Below are 20,781 nucleotides of genomic sequence, written 5' to 3' on the forward strand. Positions count from 1 at the left end.
AAATAGAAAAAAATAAACTTTGCAAGGAGTAGATTATTGAGAGATACAACTTAAGTCCATGGACTGGACTTGTTTTAGAAACAAGATCTTCAGTTAAATTCAGTATATCTAATAATAAGTAATAAAAATATCGTTATACTATGTTAATGAGAGAGAGAGAGAAATAATGCAGTAAAACTCCGAGTTTTACTGCATTATTTCTCTCTCTCTCCCACTGACGTCACGCGACTGCTGAGAAGGGACTGATCAGTGACCCTATTTTCTGTGACAAATCCAAGCGATCAGTAGGTTGCTACTCGCACATTGATAAATAATAAATACAGTATGCGTACAATACTATGCTGTTACCCTGTAATTTCATTTTTACACGTGAATCCACTTATCCGAATTTTCGATTATCCGAATCATCTGCAAAATGAATCAATTCGAATAATCTACCGTACATCACCTCCCATCACTCTTCAAATTTTTAATGTTTAAAGGTGCGACTATGTAGACGAGAAGATAAAGAGAAAAGAGGCGAGACGCGATAAATATCAAACACTGTCAGATATGTGCGAGAATCAGAAATTCGCTCACGCCAGCGAGATTTCTCGCTTCTCGCTTATGCATGTTTTCCTTTGCGAGAACTATATCGCTCGCTATTAAATTCGCTTCTGCATAGTCGTACCCTTAGAGTTAGTTTAAGAACAAAATTTGACTAGAGAAATAAAAGATATTATATCGTTTGCGAAAGAAAATAATAATAAATATTTAAATGTAAAATAAAGCGTGCATCAGAAATTTTTTCAAGAAATATATCATTTTAACACGCGAGCTGGCAACACTGTTAATATCTTCTCAAAGACTTTCTTATTGACGTCATCGACAGGCTACTGTTATTGTCAGTGAGGCCACGTGTTTGTTTTCGTGCAATTACTATTCCTTTGGAATTTAGTGCACCAGGCAAGAAAAAATAAGCCTGTTTTCGTAATATTATCCTGCAATTATATTTTTTTTATACAAATTTCTATCTAAGAACTGTAGTTTGACCCATTTGAGAAGGCCTAAGCTTAAGACTAGTTTGCAAGTGGAAATGCCTTCCAAATGTAGTATAATTGGGTGTAGATCTAATTACAGAAAGGAAGAACAGCATGTTACTGTTTATACTTTGCCAAGAAAGGAACCAAATAGGACAAAATGGTTAGATGCAATTCCTACTGATTTCTCTGGGTTGAAAAATCCCATGGTTTGTATAAAACATTTTGCTGAATGTGATATTATCAGAAGAGAGAGTTACTTTGTCAATGGCGAACTGGTATCGTATCGTAGAAGGATACCAAAATTGAGGACCGGCGCTGTACCTTCCATCTTTCCCAAATTGGAAGACTGGTACCAGTATACTGCGCATTATGTAAGTTTCAATAAATCTCTTACATGGTTTAATATTGTATTAAACTGTAATTTTCATGCCCTTACAAAATTAGAAGTGCATCTAGGTAGCTCCAACGGCAGTACTTTCAAGACTGTGGCGTTTAATTATTTAGCCCATGTGACTATGCTGGCTTTGACTAGCCTGCTTGACTGTTCTGGAGTACTTGATGTTATATTGTTTTAGGGAGGTGTGTGGGAGTTCGTCCCGCTTGGGCGTTGAGATGCAAGTGATAGCAGGCACCAAGGCACGCGTTTATGTGCGAAGCGTGTAGAATAGATGGTAGAACAACACGTGTTAAAAACTGACCTTTACACCATAGGGGCTACCTAAGTGTAATTTTATCCAAAAATTAAAATGTGATTCTCAAAACAATTTTTCAACATATTTTAAGTATTTTGTAGTTTTTTTTTTTTAATGCAGGCAGCAAGACATTGAAAGTAAGTGTTGATAACTATGGTAAAAACCTGTTTAAGTTGGAATCACCCGGTAACAAATATTTTTTTCCAATTCAGCAGGTATCCATTTTGAACGGGTACTTTTTAACGCAGAAAATTTCTCCATTCCGAAGAAATTTTTTCTGTTTAGGCAGGTTTCCCTTTTGTTCAGATTCCATGCAATGTAATTATGTTAGTCAAATTAGTTGAGTGATTCTTTGTTCTATTCAATATGACATTTGTCACTGCGTTTGTTTAAAATGTATAATTATTGATGGCCTTGTATCAGAGATGAACGAGTTAATCTAAAGTAAGTATGGAATAAACTATATGTAGTGAAGAGCCACGTGATGGTGTTTTAATGCCGAAATACTAAAAAACATTAAATTTTATGTAAATTCTACATTTGTAAAAGAAATGTGAATAAGTAATTTTCAGATGTATCACTTAGAATCTTTTTTATATTGTCCACTTTGATGACATAAAACATTTAGTGAGCAATCCATAGAAAAAATTAAGGTGGTTGTCGTAGCTTTATTTAAAGCATTTGTAAATCATGCTGTATATGAAATGCATTTGTAAATCATGCTTATAGTGTATAGTGCCCATGCTTATAGTGTATTGTAGTGTGTGACACTACAATACACTATAAGCATGGGCACCCACAGAAGTTTATAAGCAAATAATTACATTAATACATTTTAATTTTATTTTTTGGTTTTATTACAAGTAGATTATAGAATGCAGTATTTCATCAATACAAAAAGACAGACAAAACATCCCATTGTCAAGGATGTGAAATTACATATCTCAATCACGTTTACAATTATAATTTATGAAATTTTTTATTTGAGCCAGGGAAATACAAGTGCATTTACTCCCTCTGCGGCCACCCGTGACTATAATTAATTAATATTTAAATTGTATTCTTACATATATTCTTTTTTTTTTAGATTACGTAATATATTTTTGTAGTGATTCATAAAAATGCTTCGTTACAGGCCATGAAACTGGTTAGAAATAAGAATTTAAATTTTTATTTTTATTGACTATTTTATACAGGATTTATTGTTAAGATAAATACTTATTTGAACTATTATTAAATAATAGAAAGAACATTAGCACAAAAGGCATGCTGCTATAAATTATTATATTTCTTTAAAATTATTCTTATAAATTTATGCTTTTATCATAAATAAATGAATTAATCCATTTCTGTTTATGTATGTTTACAGAGAAATTGTAGAATGAAGCATAGGAAAAGGCCTAAGAATGAACACTACTTGAGTAGTACGAATATTGTTGAACCTAATTATCTTAATTCTCTTATTATCCCTTATAAGGAAATAGAGAACAATATAAATTTTGACATATTTTCCAATAATGTAAATGAGGAAATTATAATTAGTGATAAACATGAAGATAATATTGATTTAATGATGGAATGTAGTGAGGATGTATTATCAGAGATACAAGAAAAAGCATTCTGGAAAATTGATCAAGAACTTTATAACAATTGTGAGAATTTAGAATTAGAAAATGGTTATATACCTAATAGTTATGTGTCTGATAGTTCAATTGAAAATAACTGTTTAAAATCTAAAAAAACATTTAATTCTGTTTTACATTGCAAATCTAACTCTTCGCAATCTCTAGTTCCTACTTCATTATCGTCTTTCGAAAAGAAATCTCAGGGAAAGGAAGGTCATATTCCTCAAGTTTCCACATTCTTGCCTAATAACAATTTACTACTCAATACAGCAAATACTACAAGGAATCAAGTTAATGAAAATAGTTCTTGCTTGGTTTTCAAATCGACAGACCGTACTCTGGAACCACCAGTCATGTTTCTTCCAGAAGGCGTACTCATTGATAATCCCAATGCGTCTTTTCAACTTGTACAAACATCTGAGCAGCTTTCCAAATTATTATCCAATACTGATGTGAGTTATTTTAAATTTATTTAAATTAATCTCATTTAAAATTTATATTACTTTTTTTACTTTACTATAATTATTAAATATATATTTATTCTTTTTGCTTGTTAATGAAACCAAACTTTGCCTTTGTTTTTGTAGCACCTATAGAAAATTATTTGTGATATTTAATGGCAAAACTGGCACTGTTCTTATTTCTTAAAATTTAATGAAGTTATATTGAAATAGAGTTCATTTATACTATTAGATGAAAGGCTAAAAGACTTGGCCCACCAGTGGTCGAGTGGATAAAACCACTGTATTTTTGTAGTTGGTCGTGGGTTCACATCTCATGAATGGGCTGGCCACTTGGAGTTTTCTTCACATTTGTAACATATAAATAGGGGCCTGTTTCAGGGTTAGAAAGTCCTTCCAGGTGCATTCCCCCTTCAACAGATTGTCCACATGTCACGTCACAGTGTACAAAACGATCAAACAAAAAGACTTTATTAATTATTAAATTGTTTATATACAGGGTCTTCCAGGAAAAGTGATACTATTTTAAATGATTGTAATTATGTTAATTATTATCTGACAATGTTGTAATGTCCATTAAAAGATCAGAAAACTGTCCAAATTTCATGTTTGTCCATCATAGTTTCTCAATGCATTCATCTCTTGTCCTCTTGTTGCATAGCACATATTCAACCGATATTCAAATTCTTCTTACACTCACTACAGCATATCTTTTGTCACTCCTCCCACAGTAGCCACAATTGTACAGCTCCTGCTGATTAGTCATGTGCAATGATGAGTGATTCTGACTTAGTGAACTGTAGAACACAAATGCCTTCTCTGTTGCAGAGTCACCATTTTTGTTTACAACACTTCTTAGATATAGTAGACGAGATGTTTGCATGCATATGGGAGATGAAACATGCATATGGGAGATGAAAGTTACTCTACTATTTGTCATACATCAAATACTTTTCAGATAATTACAGTAATTTAAAATGGTAGCATTTATTTTGGGAAGCGCTGTATTATTTACAATTCTCCGAATAATAAAATACTGTTAAACTGTAAAATAAGTTCATAAAATATCATTAATTATGTATTAAAACATCAAGCCATATAATTGACAGTATAAAATTATATATATCAAAAATGATAAATGATAAATTATATTTTATTTAATATAATTCTTATAAATAATACATATTTGCAGATAAAAACTGAAAGGCAATTATTCATTCCTGAAAAATTGTTGGAGTCAGAAGCATTCAAGACAGTTACAAATGGAAATGTTGATACGCTAATTGAAGGTTCAGATAAGGATAGCTCGGAAAGTTCTGAAAGGGAAAGCTCAGAATGTGAAGTTCAACGTAATTATTTATTTATAAGAGCGTTTATTTAAATATTCTAAGAATAATTAATTATATATTTCTTTCGTGACTTGTTTTTCATTTAATGTTGAGGGGAGAAACTTTATTAAATTTTCTTTTAGAAGAAATATTACAGAAGAGAAAAAACAAAGACATTTCAAGCCCTAAAACAGTTAGGAATGAAGAAAAACAGTTGAAAATTAAAACTTGTTTACCAGAATATAAAACACAAAACAAAGAAATTTTAAAAACTTATGGTAAGATTAAATCATTTTAAAATAATTATTAGAGTAATAATTTTAATTCTGATTTTAAGTTTAAATGTAATACAGTAGAGCGTTGATTTTCCGAAAGTCAATCATCCGAAAGAATTCCAGTCGGCAAATTTAAATTTTCGCCAGTGCTGTGGCGCTTCAATCTTTGTCTATGTCTTGGGCTACTCAAATATTTTACGTTTTTGATACTAAATTAACATCTGAAGTATAATTTTTTATTGTTTTTATATTTTTCAATATATTTATTTTGTTTGTACAAAATAAAAAAATAATTTTTAACGATACAATAGTCTTTGTTAGGCTTAACATCGACGAAAATTCAATGCGAAGCGACACGCAACGGAGAAAAATTTCAACATCGAATACGTTAAACTATCTTTTCGTACAGAAATCGGTTATCTGAAATATCAGTTATACGAACAACCCCAGTCCCCAATTGATTCGGAAAATCGACGCTCTACTGTATTTAAACAAAGATGAAATTAATTTTAAATTATGTTTGTATTACTTGATATTTTTACAGGTTTTTAATTGTTTTTAAATACATTTAATGCATTGAATATTATTTTAACAGCTAAAGAACTTATTGCTCTAGAAAGGCATTATTATGCATTTAAAGATCCAAATGAGAAGGAATTGGAAAATTTCATGAAAGAAGATATTATAATAAAGGTAAAACTTGTAATGAAATGATTCACAAAACATTTTAAAATATTTATTATATAATAGTAATAACATTTATTGATTCCCACAACAAATACAATTATTATAAAAAAAAACTTGCCAATTCTGGAAGTTGAAAGTCTACCTTGCTTTAATCATCTTTCATTGACATTCTGCCATCTTTAAAGTGCCTAAATCATTCAAAACACATGCTTTAACTGAAAGAATCTCTAAAGATTATTTTCAAAAATTGGAGTTTTTATCACCATCTTTCAAAGTTTAAAACAAAACGTTACCCAAGTGTGTTCTTCAATTAGTTCCATCTTAAAAATTACCCAGTACAAAGAAAACTGAATTACAGAAAACCACTATAAATCTTGAAAGGAAAAACTTTCAATACAAACTCAATGACAGTCAACTCACAACTGATGATCACATCATATATTATTGCTAGTTTCTTCTTATACTTATTAAATATAAAACTACAGACATAATCTGGATATTTTTTGATCAAATCTCATATTTAAAAAGCACAGTTAATCACTGTTGTAACCTCTTTCTTCTTATAAAGTTTTACAAAAGATATAATTTTATGTATAATAAGAAAACATATTATTGATCAATATAGAATACTCTTCTATATTGATTAATAATATGTTTTCTTTCATGTATTTTCAACTGTCTTTTCTTACTGTGTTTATATAGTTTTTCTAATCAGTATCATTTTGAAGACTTTATTATTTATCCTATATTTAAAAACACACTGTCAAAATAAAAATTTTGTTAATAATATCTAAAATCTGTTTTAATAGCAGCTGGTTAATACATTTTTATGATTTAAGTATTGAATCATTATTACAATTTCAACTTCACATGTCCATTTTGTAACAGTTATTTACATAAAATGATAATTACTTATTTTAAATCTATTATAAGTAAATATATAAGTAAGTTTAATAAATTTTTAATTATAAATTTAAATAGTTTTACTTGGATATGAAATTTTATTAACAAATTAAAATAAGCATTTTTAATTTATTTAAATTATATTTTTTTAGTGTTACATATGCAAGATTGTTCTACTGAATAATATCAAAGTGATGAATCACATTAACACCCATATTAATGACCAAAGTCTATGTGATCTGCCTTTAGATAATCCAGTTGAATGCAATTATTGCCTTAGTAAATTTAACACTCCTTTTGATTTGCATTGCCATTTACAGTCTGTAAGTATTAATTTTTAATATATACCATGTTTTCTCAATTCTAATGCATTATGAAATCTAATGCTCACTCAATTTTCGAGACATCAAAACCCAAAAGAAGAAAGTTAAATTGTAAATGTATGTGTGGCCTGTTTTAAAAATGCAGCTGAAAAATATTAACATATATAAACAGTAATAGACACATTTTTTTGAAAACTATTTTATTTAATGTTTACAGTGCTTTATGATGTCCATATTTTCAAATGTATTCATTTATGACTCTGTTATCAGGTGCAGATAATCTGCAGACCAATACAAAATCACAAAAAATTACCATACAATCAATATCTTAACAAGATTTCATGTCCATATGAAAAAACATTAAATTTACATATTATTATACTAGAATATCTATATACGTATTCTTCAGCATAATGGATAACTCTCTGTGTAAACACAGCTTTATAGATTTGCCTGCTGGATATCATTTACTCAGCTTGATGTAGTCCAAAATACCCCCTAATTGTTTCAAAACCAAAATTAAAACTGAACTAGTGAAAGGTGATGTACTATGTCTATACCAACATTATAATATATGTGAATTTCTGAGCAGAGTAAAGATCAAATGATATGAACAAGGCTGTATTAAGTTAACTTTGTTCTTGATCCTAATGTGCAACCCAATTTTTGGGATCAAAAATTGCATTAGAATGGAGAAAACGTGATAATTTTCACAATTTTAGACATATATAACTTGTGATACTTTATAAAAATCGGACTTCCTATTTGTGTAAATAAGACATTTGTAAAGTTTTGCTTTCAATTTTCAATGTTTTTCTTTACTTGTTCGTGGAATTGTGTTTGTGATGTCGGTAAATAGAAAATGCACAATATATGTATACCGATACTCCCTGAAAACAATTTTGAAGTGTAAAAATAATGTTACAGAAGTACTTTTCTTACAATTCGTTTATTCTACCGTTATTTTTTGCAATAAAATTATAATTATTCTTTCAGGTGTTGTCTATATATTAAGTAAAGTAACATGAAATGATTCAGAACTAAATTAATACAAATATAATATATAAGTAAGAGAGTATAAATTCAAATAAACAGGTAATACAACTGGACAAAGCTCAAATAATCTCACTAATACCAGTAAAAAGACTTCACTAGAAAAAAAGAAGCTTTCAACCATCTTAAATTGTCATCGTCCAGTTTAACCTATTAAATTTGAATACGAATTGTAATTAGAATTTACATTTGAATTTACTAAGTTAAAACCAGGGCTGTGGAGTCTTCTGTGGTTTTTAAATCGGGGTCAGATGATTAACACAGGAGTTAGTTGTTGAACACAATATTGTGTTATTAATTGAACACTTGGCTTTTTTCCATCTTNAGTCTTTTAACCTGAATGAAAAAAAGCTTTAAAATAATCTATTTTTGAATTTTTATATAATAGGCCAGGGCTTCTTAAACTTTTTTTATTCACGACCCCATTTATGATTGTGATTTTTTTCGCGACCCAAAAAATATAAAATAAAGATATAGGCTATACAAATTTGCAAAAACAATAATGATGTGCTACCTGGTCTCTTGTGTTACAATCAGGGCTGTGGAGTCGCGTAAAAATCTACTGACTCCGACTCCGACTTTTCCTTACCAATCCGACTCCGACTCCACAATCCTGCCAGGGCTGTGGAATCGTGTAAAAATCTACCGACTCCGACTTTTCCTTACCATCCAACTCCGGCTCCGACTCTGGCTAAAACACCAAAACTCCACGACTCCGACTCCGACTCCACAGCCCTGATTAAAAGAATGCTTTAATATAAGCATTCTTTTCAAATCTCATTCACATGATTAGACATATTCTGCACCTGCGATGGCCACATTCTGCTGTCGTGAGAACCTCACAGCCCTGACACCATGTAATCTTTCAAAAAAAAAACTTATATCAGTGGAGAACTGGATACAGTTATTTACATTGTGCATTAATTGATATGATATTAAATATTTTATCAAAATTAAAAATGTAGTCCTATATACAATTCAATACACATTATTTATTGCTTATATTTATTAGGCAATTAGGTTAATTTGAAAACTTTATTAGGCTTTGAGCATTTAGATCTATTAATACATATAGAATGAATTAAAATTTAATATTAAATTCATTGTTTTTAAAAATTCGGTTATGATGCACTACATTTTTATTTTTTACATTTAATAAAAAACTAATATATGCTAAATTAAGTTTAAAGTTTATATAATGTAGTAAAACATAATGGAGAAGTAATTTTGAATAAAAGTAATAATTATTATTTATTTTGTAGGTTCACTGGAATGAGGATACATTACTTTGTCGAATATGTAATATAAATTTCCATCAATTTGAAGATCTGTTATCTCATATGAAAATTTTGCATATTCAATATGAAATGCCATATAGTTGTAAGCTCTGTCAATATCGTTCCTCTGTTTATCAAGACATCATAATACATTTTTATGAGGTAATCGATTACTTAAAAAAATTGTTTTTAATTTCCTAATTAGTAAGTTGTATTATTAATTAATAATTTGATGAGTTTTTCTTTCATTTTTTTTATTTTATGTCTTACAAAAATGTTAAGTTGTCACTCTATTGCTTTGTGGAGTTCAGTTCAAATCTGGTTCCAAAATTTATCAATGACAACATGGATGACATTGTTTTTCATTTCTTATCAGTATCGATTGATTCTATTGTAAATCAGGTCCAACTGTAATATGAAATTATGACTAGAAAGATAATTTTAATATGCTGATGTTCCACATTAATCAGCCATAAAAAATACATTTTGAATTACCTAATGGCAATAAATCCTCTTATTGCCATTAGGAAAACAGATTTAAATCTGATCTGGAACCTTATAGTGTATCATAGATAGTTTGAATTAGGATGCACAGGCAGCATTGAAATTTTTTACTCTGGGATGCAAGATATCCCAGGGCATTTTACATAAGAATGTTTCTTGACTGTATTTGTGGCCTAATTTCCTTACTTGCAGGGGATTCAACAAGATTAGATATTGAGCTAGCTACTGAATCATCATGTCATTATTGTATGCTAAATATTGGTAACTAAAAAAAGTTTTTCTGTTTAAAAAAAATTGCCAGAACGAATTTAGATTTACAAAAAATATATTCCTTGATAGACTATACATACTGGATGAGTCTATTTCATTTGGTCCTTTCACACTCTATTTTAACCTTTTTGCATTGGATGGCGGACCAGTATCCTACAGTAAAAGGTCGACTTCACTGTAGAATCATTATTATCTCAACAGCGTGTGAAAGGACCAAATGAAATAGACTCATCCAGTATGTATAGTCTACCAAGAAATTTATTTTTGTAAAGTCTTTCTGTGTTGTGTCTTTTTTTTCTAACCATAAAAAATACATTGAAGAAACTAAATTTGTCTTCATATCTCGTTTTCTGTCTGTTTTAATGATTAACTAATTAATGCTCTATAGTACAAAAAAAAAATCACTATTGACCTTTTCAACCATAGTTTTTATATAACCATTGAACAGACAACACTATAGAGCAGTGGCCTTGCATGCATACAGAAAACTCTTCCCATTTGTAAGATAGAATTAACCATGGACAAGATTTTTCTTAAATTTAATTTCATTCTACTTCTCACACATGAAACAAAAAGTGAACAGACTCATAACATTTTGCTGAGAAAAATTTACAAGGAAAGACTGCTCTGGCTCTTAAATGTTGTTTAAAATAAAAGTATGTGAATTTAAAGTTGTATATAATAGTGAAAAATCCTCAATTCCAGCATTTTCAAGAAAAATAGGAACCAATTTTAAGCTGTTAGATTTATATGTTCTAGTACAAATATATTTGTAAGAATGGGTGGCATAATAGTTAAATTTCAGCCTATAATTGTAAGTCCTTTAATACTTGCTGATAGGAATCTCTTCCAATTACTAACTAAACAGTTTGTTTTAATTATGTAGGGTAAGAAATTATTTGGAATAGCATTTCTAAATTAGTATTTAAATCTAATTCTAATTCAGATATTTATGAGATTTACTTCTAATCCAAATTATGTAAATAAATTTAATGAAAAATTATTTTAAATTACAATTGTTATTGTATTAAAGCTACATTTAATAATAATTTCTTATATTTTTAGACTCATAACAGAACCGAATGGATGTTATGTTACTATTGTTTGAAAGTTTTCCATATAAAATTGTCCAAAAATGGAATTGGCTACACAAAAGACTATTTCTATCACCTGCAAAAGCATCAATTGAAAACTGCAATGAGAAAATGTTCTCATTGTTGTTTAATTTTTCTTAATATTCAAGAACGTAAAGAACATCAACTAAATGATCATATACCAATGATTTACGAGAAAGGTTTGAACTTTTATTTATATAATAATTATATACACTCGTAATGCATTATTACTTATTTGGGGACTGTTAATATCTTTCGGAACATAAAATTGATTAAATTTTTAAAATGATTAATTTACAATCAGATGTTTTTATTATTTTATTTTTATTTATTAATCACTTTATAATTAAATAGTTTTCAGTCATAATATTATATAAATTCTTTTATTGATCTACCATAGAAAAATTAACATGGATTTTAATTCTTACTTATGTTTCATAAAACTTTTATATATAGTTTTTGAATAAATACACAGTTTTACATGTAGAGAATACACCAACAAAATTTTTTTTTGTTTCTATATTTTAAAAACAAGTTAAAATTTCAATAAATTTAAAACACAGTAGAACTTGTAGAACTTCATTATCTAAAATTACTTTAAAAAAGAAAAAAAAAAGGATATACAGCATTGTACAGTAAATATTACAGAAACCACACTCTTTGCATAACTGAAGTTTAGTAAGTCATTTCAATTGTGATGTCATGAAACTAGGTCATATATTAATGTGTAATATTATGTTAGATTTTGAATAAATTAATTTACTTTCAAATATAGTAATTGAATTGCAATATTTGTAGTTTATGAAACTTTAAATGCACATTGCTTGATGTACCCAAAACACACAAATTAGTTTCTGATTATCTGAAATTTTAATGATCCAAAAGACCTAATCATATCAAATTTAGATAATTGACTTTCTACTGTATATTCTTAAACAATTCTTATAATATTCATTAAAATACTTTATAAAAGAAATAATAAACTGAAAAAAAATCAAAGATATTGAACAATTTACGAATGTACTTAAATATTCTGAAGTAACAGTGATACAAAATATAAAGAGAAAAATTCTTGACAAAAGTCTAAAATTTAATAGATCTTAAACTCTCGTAGTTTTTTATATTACAGTGGACCTTCATTATAGCGCTGCTCACTATACCTCGCACTCAGTTATAGCACAGGCGATTTTTGCAACGTGATAAGCTCAAACACATTTATACAGGTTCGTGCGGCATTAGTGAGTAGTGCATTTTATTGTTACTGCGTATTGAGTAATTGTACATGTATCGAGTTCCTGCATGTATTTTGAATAGTATTTAATTATTGTATGCATGATGAGTAAAAGAAAAGCTTGACATAATTCTAAAGTAAAGAGTGGAGTTTTGAATGCAAACATAAGAAGAGAATACGGCATACCTGAAGGAACTGTAAGGAGTTGGATGGCAGAGGAGACAAAACTGAAATCATTTGTTGATAAGCTTGACCAAGATGCTTATTCAAAAAAAGACAAGACTTGGAAAAAAATCAAAATGTTGATGATTACCTCTATGCATTGTTTGTGCAAAAAAGAAGTGAAGGTATTCCCTTATCTGGAACTGCTTTAAAGTTGCAGGCTGAAAAATTCCATGTAAGCTTAAAAGCAGGAGATTTTAAGGCTTCTGATGGTTGGTTGTGGCGTTGGCAAAAACGACATGGCATCTTCCAAATTTCTATTTCTGGTGAAGCAAAGTCTAGTGATATTGAAGGTGCTGCAGAATTTTCCAAACAGTTCACAATTTCCATTAAAAAAGAAGGGTATACTGATGCACAAGTTTATAACTGTGATGAGACTGCATTATATTACAGAATGTCGCCAAGTAAAACCTTAGATCTAAAAAGTAATCCACAAAAGGCAGGATTAAAACTAAGCAAGGAAAGGATAACAGCTTTATTTTGTGTAAATAAAGCTGGTAATCACAAGTTGACACCACTCATTATAGGTAAAAGTCAAAACCCATGATGTTTCAAGTCAATCAATATAACATCTCTGCCAGTTGTTTATAAAAACAGCATAAACACTTGGATGACTTCTAACATATTCATGACTGGTTTTACAATTCCTTTGTTCCCTCTGTGCTAAAATTTCTGAGAGGATTGAGTCTAGATCCAAAAGTTTTGCTTCTCTTATATAATTGCCCATCTCATCCATTGGCTGATAACTTTGTGTCTGACGATGGTAAAATAAAAGTAATGTATTTTCCAAAAAATACTACTGCTCTTATACAACCCTTAGATCAAGGCATTATTAGTGCTTTCAAAACAAATTACCAAAGAGAAATGATGAAGTCATTATTAGCATCAGACATTGACATCAACATATTTTTTAAAAAATGGATCTCAAAGACATGTCCTACAGTATTGGACTTGCCTGGCAGGCAATCACATCAGAGGCAATTAGAAACTGTTGGAAAAATTAAATGAATCTAATAATCAAGTTGATCTCGACCAAACCACAACACATTCAGATTCAGCTTCAGATAATGTTGTCACTGAGGCTGAAATTTCTCATATCCGGGCAATATTGAATGAGCCAGAAGTAACTAATTATTCTTTGACTGATTGGTTAGATGTGGACACTAGAGAAGATATTTGTCAGAATATGACTGATGAAATGATTATTGAATCCATTTGCAGTGACAAAGATTGTCAAGAAGAAACAGAAGATGATGATGAAAGTGTCAGTGGGATAGCTGATATACCGCCAACAACCAAAGAAGTAATAACAGCCATGGAAACTGTTGTAAAATGGGCTGAATCACAAGAAAATATTAACAGTGTCAGATTGTTGCAATTAGCATCTTTCAAAAGGGAAATGATACAGAAGTTATCAAAAAGCAAACAAACAAAAATTACTCACTTTTTTAAGTGATGTTTTGTAATTGAAATGATGTCGAATACATAGATTTTAGTCAAGTTATATATAGTGTTTGTTTTTACATACGGTACTGTATTTTCAAGCGTACCTTATGTAAGTAAATAAAATAATACATATACAGTATGTACAGTACTTATTAAGATTATAACTATGTTATGTGAATTTTAATAAAACACTTAATAAATAAATTGTTTTTTTTATTAAAATATATAATATGTATGTAGTTAATGCGATGTTTCAGTATATAGTTCAAATTGTTCTGAGTAAATTTATTGTGTTGCCATCGCGCTGTATAACACGATTCACCTTATAACGCAGGTGTTGTTTCCCACTCGACATGCACATTATATTGGGGGTCTACTGTATTACAAATTAACGTAATTGTTTGTTTTAATATATTAATTAGAATTAGATTTAAAATATTTTTGATTTATTCTATTTTATGTTATTTTTGTTGTTGATTTAAATGTTTCAAATAGTTCTTTATTTTATTAACATTTTTTGCAATTATTTAGGAGTTCATCCGTTCGAATGCATTTCCAACAAAAATCAAGGTGAAAATATTGTTGAAAAACTAAACAATGAATTAATTGATACAGTAGATACATCGCATATTGCACTTTTTGATTGCTGTGAATGTGGTTACTCCATAATGCCTAATCATTTTGGGTAAGTTATGGTATAATAGAAATTGTTATTGTAGTAATTTTATTGCAAAAAAGATAAATTTCTTTGATTAAGCACACTTAACTACAATACATATTTCAATTTATTAATGAAAATGTATTTATACATATATAAATTATGCATTTTTTCTTTGAAGTTACTTTCAAAACCCAGTCTCATCTGAAGTTTGTTGATTAAGTATGTACAAAATTATTATTTGAATTCATTAAGATAATAATGGCTGAATATATTGAATCAAACTAAAATTACATCCTGCTGTATTGACAAACTTAATATTACTAAGACATATAAAACAAAGTGTTTATGACATTTTTAGTAATATCAAGTTCTTCAACAAATTGTGGTGATTGAATTTTAGAAACTGGAAATTTGTTTTGAGATAATTTAAATTTTTGAAGTTTAATATTTTTAGTCATACAAATTAAATTATCAGTATAAAAAAATCAAAGAAATAATTACTTAATTATCTCAAACAATATTCCTCCTATACAGGAGACTTATCAAACTGTATTGAAGCAATAAAATAATTGAGATCACATCATTAAAAGATTAATTTTATTCGAGGAATGCATTTCAGTCATACACAGAACCTCTTCAGCTAGTTTCATATTCATATCTACAATATTACAAATCTATATTTAACATCCAATGCATGATCAAAGTGCATTCCACAAATAAAATGTCTTTTAATGATGTGATCTTAATTATTTTGTCACTCCAATACAGTTTGAGATAATTAAGTAATTCATTGGAAGCAAGAAGCTTATAATTAAAAACAAAATAATAATATTTTAAATACATTTTTAAATACACAAATACTTTAAATTATATTATAATTTGTTTAATTTTTATAAAAATCCTAAAATAAAAAGTCTTTATTAAGGGAACAATGCTGCAGATTCATCCATAGTTTGGTTTTTAATTAGGAAACAATTAAAATTAAAATTTTATACATATTTTTGCATTTTTTTTCTTGTCTTCTAATATATTTATTAGCTTTTCCTTAGGAACAATTAATTTTTTTGAATTTTTAGATGAAACAAGATCCCATATTTTGACTAGATTTTGATTTCTTTCTTTATGTGAACACAATTTATAGAGTATGATTTTCTGTGGTTAACTGTATGGAAATGTTGATTAAAATTTACAGTTTAAAATAATAAATTAATTATATTTATCTTTTGTTAATTTAATTTGAATGTTTTAAATTGTTCTGTAAAAAATTTGAGTTAATTTAACTGTAATAATTTGCTCAAAGAATTGACATAAAGTTTTTTGAAGTTTCTTAAAATGATTAAAGATAATTCTCAAATAGAATTTGTAAAAATTTAGATTTTATTTTCAAACTTTACAATAACAATTAATTTATATATTGTAGAAATTGTGTAACGTGTGGATCTTGTCACTATTCGACTTGTTGTCGTAAAGCTATAGTTCATCACATGGTAAATCAACATTCGAATGCAAAAAAAGTTACAGCAAGGAAATTTAAATCTGTCAGATCAGAATTTCTTATGTTATGTAAATGTGGATATTCATCATATAATGGAAATTTAACAGGTACGTACTTCAATTATTTTTAAATGAATAAAATAATTTATTAATAGAGTAATACGATCTGATGAAAACACTTCTTTTATTTGTCTGATTATTTTGCTATTCTGTTTAAAAAGTTTATATAAATATTGAATATTAATAATTAACTGAGTTACCAAAAACTTATAAACTAAATTAATAAACTCAGCATAGAAATATCATTAATTCTGCAATTTAGAGCTGTAAAATTAAAGTGTGATAATTCTATGCAGAGATTATTTTATAATTTTGTATGAGTTTTTGTTGTAATTTACTGACGTTGTGACAGACAAAGAAAATTTATCAGCTATATTTTTAAGAAAAAATTTAGAGATAAATTTGTACTTTTGCATTAGAATCATTATGTTATGTATATACACATCTAATACTATATCGTGTGTCTGTATTTTCATATATCTGCACACACTGCTTTCTACCAATGCAGTGTTCATTTCTATGGCAACTGCATTCAAATTTAGAACAAATTCATTAATATTTAACAGTTAAGTGATTATCCATTAAATTTATAATAATTTTTGAGTTTCAATTTAATTAAATTCACGAAAACAAATTACTTTCAATGCTATTGTCAGCTTAGTGGATTATGGCTATTGTTTTTAATATAGTGATAAATGTTTTTGATCATCAGATTACAAATTCTGAAGTTAAAACAGTTCATCTTTAAACATCATTTGATAAAAGAAGCTTGAGTTCACAACACATGCATTATTAAACAATTTAAATATAAAATGCAACAAATATAATAATAAATTTTTAGATAAAGTTGATAAGATGTTACATAAACATACAGATTGTGTAATGTCTTCTTCTTGACTGTACATTTCTCTTTTGTCTAAAGCTAATAAATATTTCTTATATAATTTGATTCCCCAGAATCATTTTTTGTTCACAAAGATATGATTATACAAAGAGAGAAGATTAAAAGACAGCCAAAGTTATTGGTTAGACAATAAAAATTGTCTTTTAATAAACTTTAAAATGCCTTTTTCTATTTAGTAATGAAAAAAAACTAAAATTTAGTGAATTAGTCAATCATTAGGCATTTAAAATCTTAGCTCTAGAACAAGTGTCCAGCCTGCAGGTCACATGTGGCTTAAGGCAAGTTCAAATGCAGCCCAATAAACGTGTAAACAAAACCGACAAATTTTTTTATTGTGTTTTATTTATTTATTTCAACAGCATAAACTGAAAAAAGAAGTTTCACAAAGCCGTAAACCTGTATACATATTTTATTTTGAGTGGAAAGGAAATATTTTCAAATACTTGACAAGTGTGAATGAGAAAGAAATACTAAATAAAGCTGGAGTTGTGACTCACAGAATTATAGATCCAAATTCAGGGAAAAGAGAGAAAGACCAAAAGATAAAAAGTAGTGAGAAAAGTTAAATAGACATTGTTAAGCAAATATGGACCCTTAATTTTCCAGTCTTCCTCACTTCTTTATCTTTTGTCCTTTCTCTCCTTCCTCTGCATTTGGGTCTATAATCCTTTTCAGTCCCAACTCCAGCTTTATTTAGTATTTCTTCCAGCGTTGCGTGATTTGGCTACTTTGTGCCAAAGTTGGCTACTCTTTTTTTAAGTTTGGCGTAAAAAATATCATTTGGCGCATTGGCTACTTTTTGGGCTACATATTATTTATAAATATATTAGTCGAATAAAAATGCACTTTAAAATGGTGTTTTGTCATTTTTTTTATTAATTAGAGTCCCAAATAAAACAAATATTTGTGTTTTTCAAATAAATTTTTGTTTGTCTCTATTATAATAAATGAATTTATCTCTAAGTAAAAATTGAGAGTGTCTGTAGAAATAATTTTTTAAAATATCCTTTTTCATGATAAAGATTTAATACTTATTAATATTCTCTCTCGTGATTACTAAACCATCAAATGTATTTTTTCCAATTCTGCTTGGAAATTGACAGTCCGAATTATGAAATTCTCCATGATGTCCTACAAAAATTTACATTATTCAGCATTTTGCCAAAATTTCGGTGCGCACTATAATCTAGACATGTTAATCCTTAAATATACTTGTATATTTAAGGATTGGGTCACAAGTATATATAATATACTTGTGGCCCAAAATTCCATGACATCATCCAATGTGGCCCAGAGAAACAAAAAGGTTGGACATCCTTGCTCTAGAATATTTGATTGTTATAAGGTTAAAGAACTTATTTCTTTGAGTCCTTCCATTAATTATGTGTACAGTTTATGGGAGAGGGTCACAAAAACTATATCATTGTAAGCGATGTAGAAGGGATCAAGGCATTGTTTATGTGGACCTTCTTTATTAATACTAGTATTAGTGGTATACAAATTAGTTCTTATAAGCCTACTTACTATTTACTTGAATAAACTTTTAGAAAATATTTGAAGTAATTTTTTAAGCCATTTCTTCAATGTCAGAGGGTCTATGAATTACTGTACATATAATTAAAGGGGAGAGAGTTTGCCAAAAGTATATCATACACAAAAATTAATTGTCTTAATTAAGAAATAAATAATTCTTCACTTTTTTAATTCGTTAAAAGCAAGAGGGGGAATCAAAAAGTTACTCAGAAATTGCATTCTTAATTAATGGACAGTCTCTATGCCACTGTTTTATTAATTTTTGATCACCTTTTATTTAAAGTCTTAGAAAGATGTGATAAATGATAAAAATTTGTCAATAATGCTAACATTTAAATTAAGCAAAAATGAAAATATAATTTACACCCAGAATATAATTGAGTGCTGCATTATATATATTTCAAAGCTTGGATTGATTATAATATGCTTTAAAAATTAAAACAGAAATGATATAAATAACGGTTATTATTTATATCATTTCTGTTTTAATTTTTCTTAAATTTTCAATAGTAGTATTGATTCAAAATTAAAATTATTAAAATATATTCAAAGTTAAGTCTTTAAATCAATTAATCAAAAAATTTAATCTTTTTGAGCATTCCTTAATTTAGTGCCAATCTTTTCTTCTGTCTCCTTATGCTTAAGTTATATCTATGTAACACATAATAAAGCATAACTAACATAGATGAAGAGTTCTTAATTTATCTTTAATTATACACGACACATACCAACCTAATTATATAACATTATTGATTAGTTTGAATAAACTCATCTGTAAAATATGAAAATTAATATTTTTGCATTGTGAACAGTAGCCAAAATGATCTTCCACTCTGGAGGATTCAATTTTACAATTGAATTGGATCCTCGGAAATTTTTGTGTTTGATTCCTGTACTTAAAATCCTAGCCATCACCATCTAATCATTGTGAGCCTGGCAAATATCATGGTGAACATGCAGAAAAATGGATCCTCTCAGTGTTGCAGAGCAGAAAGAGTTTAAAAATATATGTACTGTACATATTTTTACTGTGTTACATTATTCAAATGATGAAACTAATGGAAACATTACATAAATTGAGGTTTACATAACAGAGGTTGATAACATTTACATTATTTTTTTTATGTTCGAACAGTTCAGCCGTGCATAAAAAGTAACCTTACACCAGATTTATTCTGTTTAGATTATATTTAAACTACTTGCAATATGCACTAGAGTTGATTTTATTTATTTAATTTATGACAAAATCTTACTCTAGAAAACACTGACAGAAAATGAGTTTAATTTTTCTTTCTATCTTAACTTTTAGCAAAACATTTAGTAGAATGCAATAAGACAACTTGCCGAGTTATTCCTTCCTCTAAAAACAATATATCGATTAGGAAAGAAATAATAGACAAGCCTGTACAAGAGAGGACGTTCTCCCAATCATCCGCAGAATATAAAATTCTGGAAGAAACCAGCGAATCTGTAAATAACAATGATGATGATAAACTAAATAGAAAACCCTACAACATTATAATTTTAAGGCACGTTCCAGATTCTAGTAAAATAGAAACAAATTCTCAGAAGGATGATAACATTTTAGGTAAAATTTAATATTAAAATAAATGATTTTAGATTATAGTTTGTTTATTATAGTATTTTTAACTTAAAAATAATTAACAAATTGGAGAAAAATTGAAAAGAAAAATA

General features: G+C 28.2%; 1 protein-coding gene across 2 annotated transcripts; it reads left to right on the forward strand.

Moving 5' to 3' along the window:
- Nucleotides 1-854: 854 nt before the first annotated feature.
- On the forward strand, nt 855-20,781 carry LOC111618224 (zinc finger protein 280C-like). Of its 2 annotated transcripts, none has more exons than XM_023359709.1 (11): nt 855-1,393; nt 3,084-3,791; nt 4,993-5,149; nt 5,272-5,406; nt 5,999-6,096; nt 7,146-7,316; nt 9,632-9,808; nt 11,486-11,714; nt 14,966-15,119; nt 16,516-16,697; nt 20,396-20,781. In XM_023359709.1, exons 1-11 carry the CDS (start codon nt 1,076-1,078, stop codon nt 20,683-20,685), a joined length of 2,619 nt encoding a protein of 872 aa, XP_023215477.1. In that variant the 5' UTR covers nt 855-1,075; the 3' UTR covers nt 20,686-20,781. The 2 variants fall into 2 exon arrangements, with proteins under 2 accessions (XP_023215477.1, XP_023215486.1); XM_023359718.1 differs by lacking the exon at nt 20,396-20,781 and adding an exon at nt 15,274-15,314 and having other exon boundaries at nt 16,516-16,599.

This window comes from Centruroides sculpturatus, unplaced genomic scaffold (genome assembly GCF_000671375.1).
Source record: "Centruroides sculpturatus isolate CEXI.00-Female unplaced genomic scaffold, Cexi_2.0 scaffold69, whole genome shotgun sequence".
NCBI classification, from domain to species: domain Eukaryota; kingdom Metazoa; phylum Arthropoda; class Arachnida; order Scorpiones; family Buthidae; genus Centruroides; species Centruroides sculpturatus.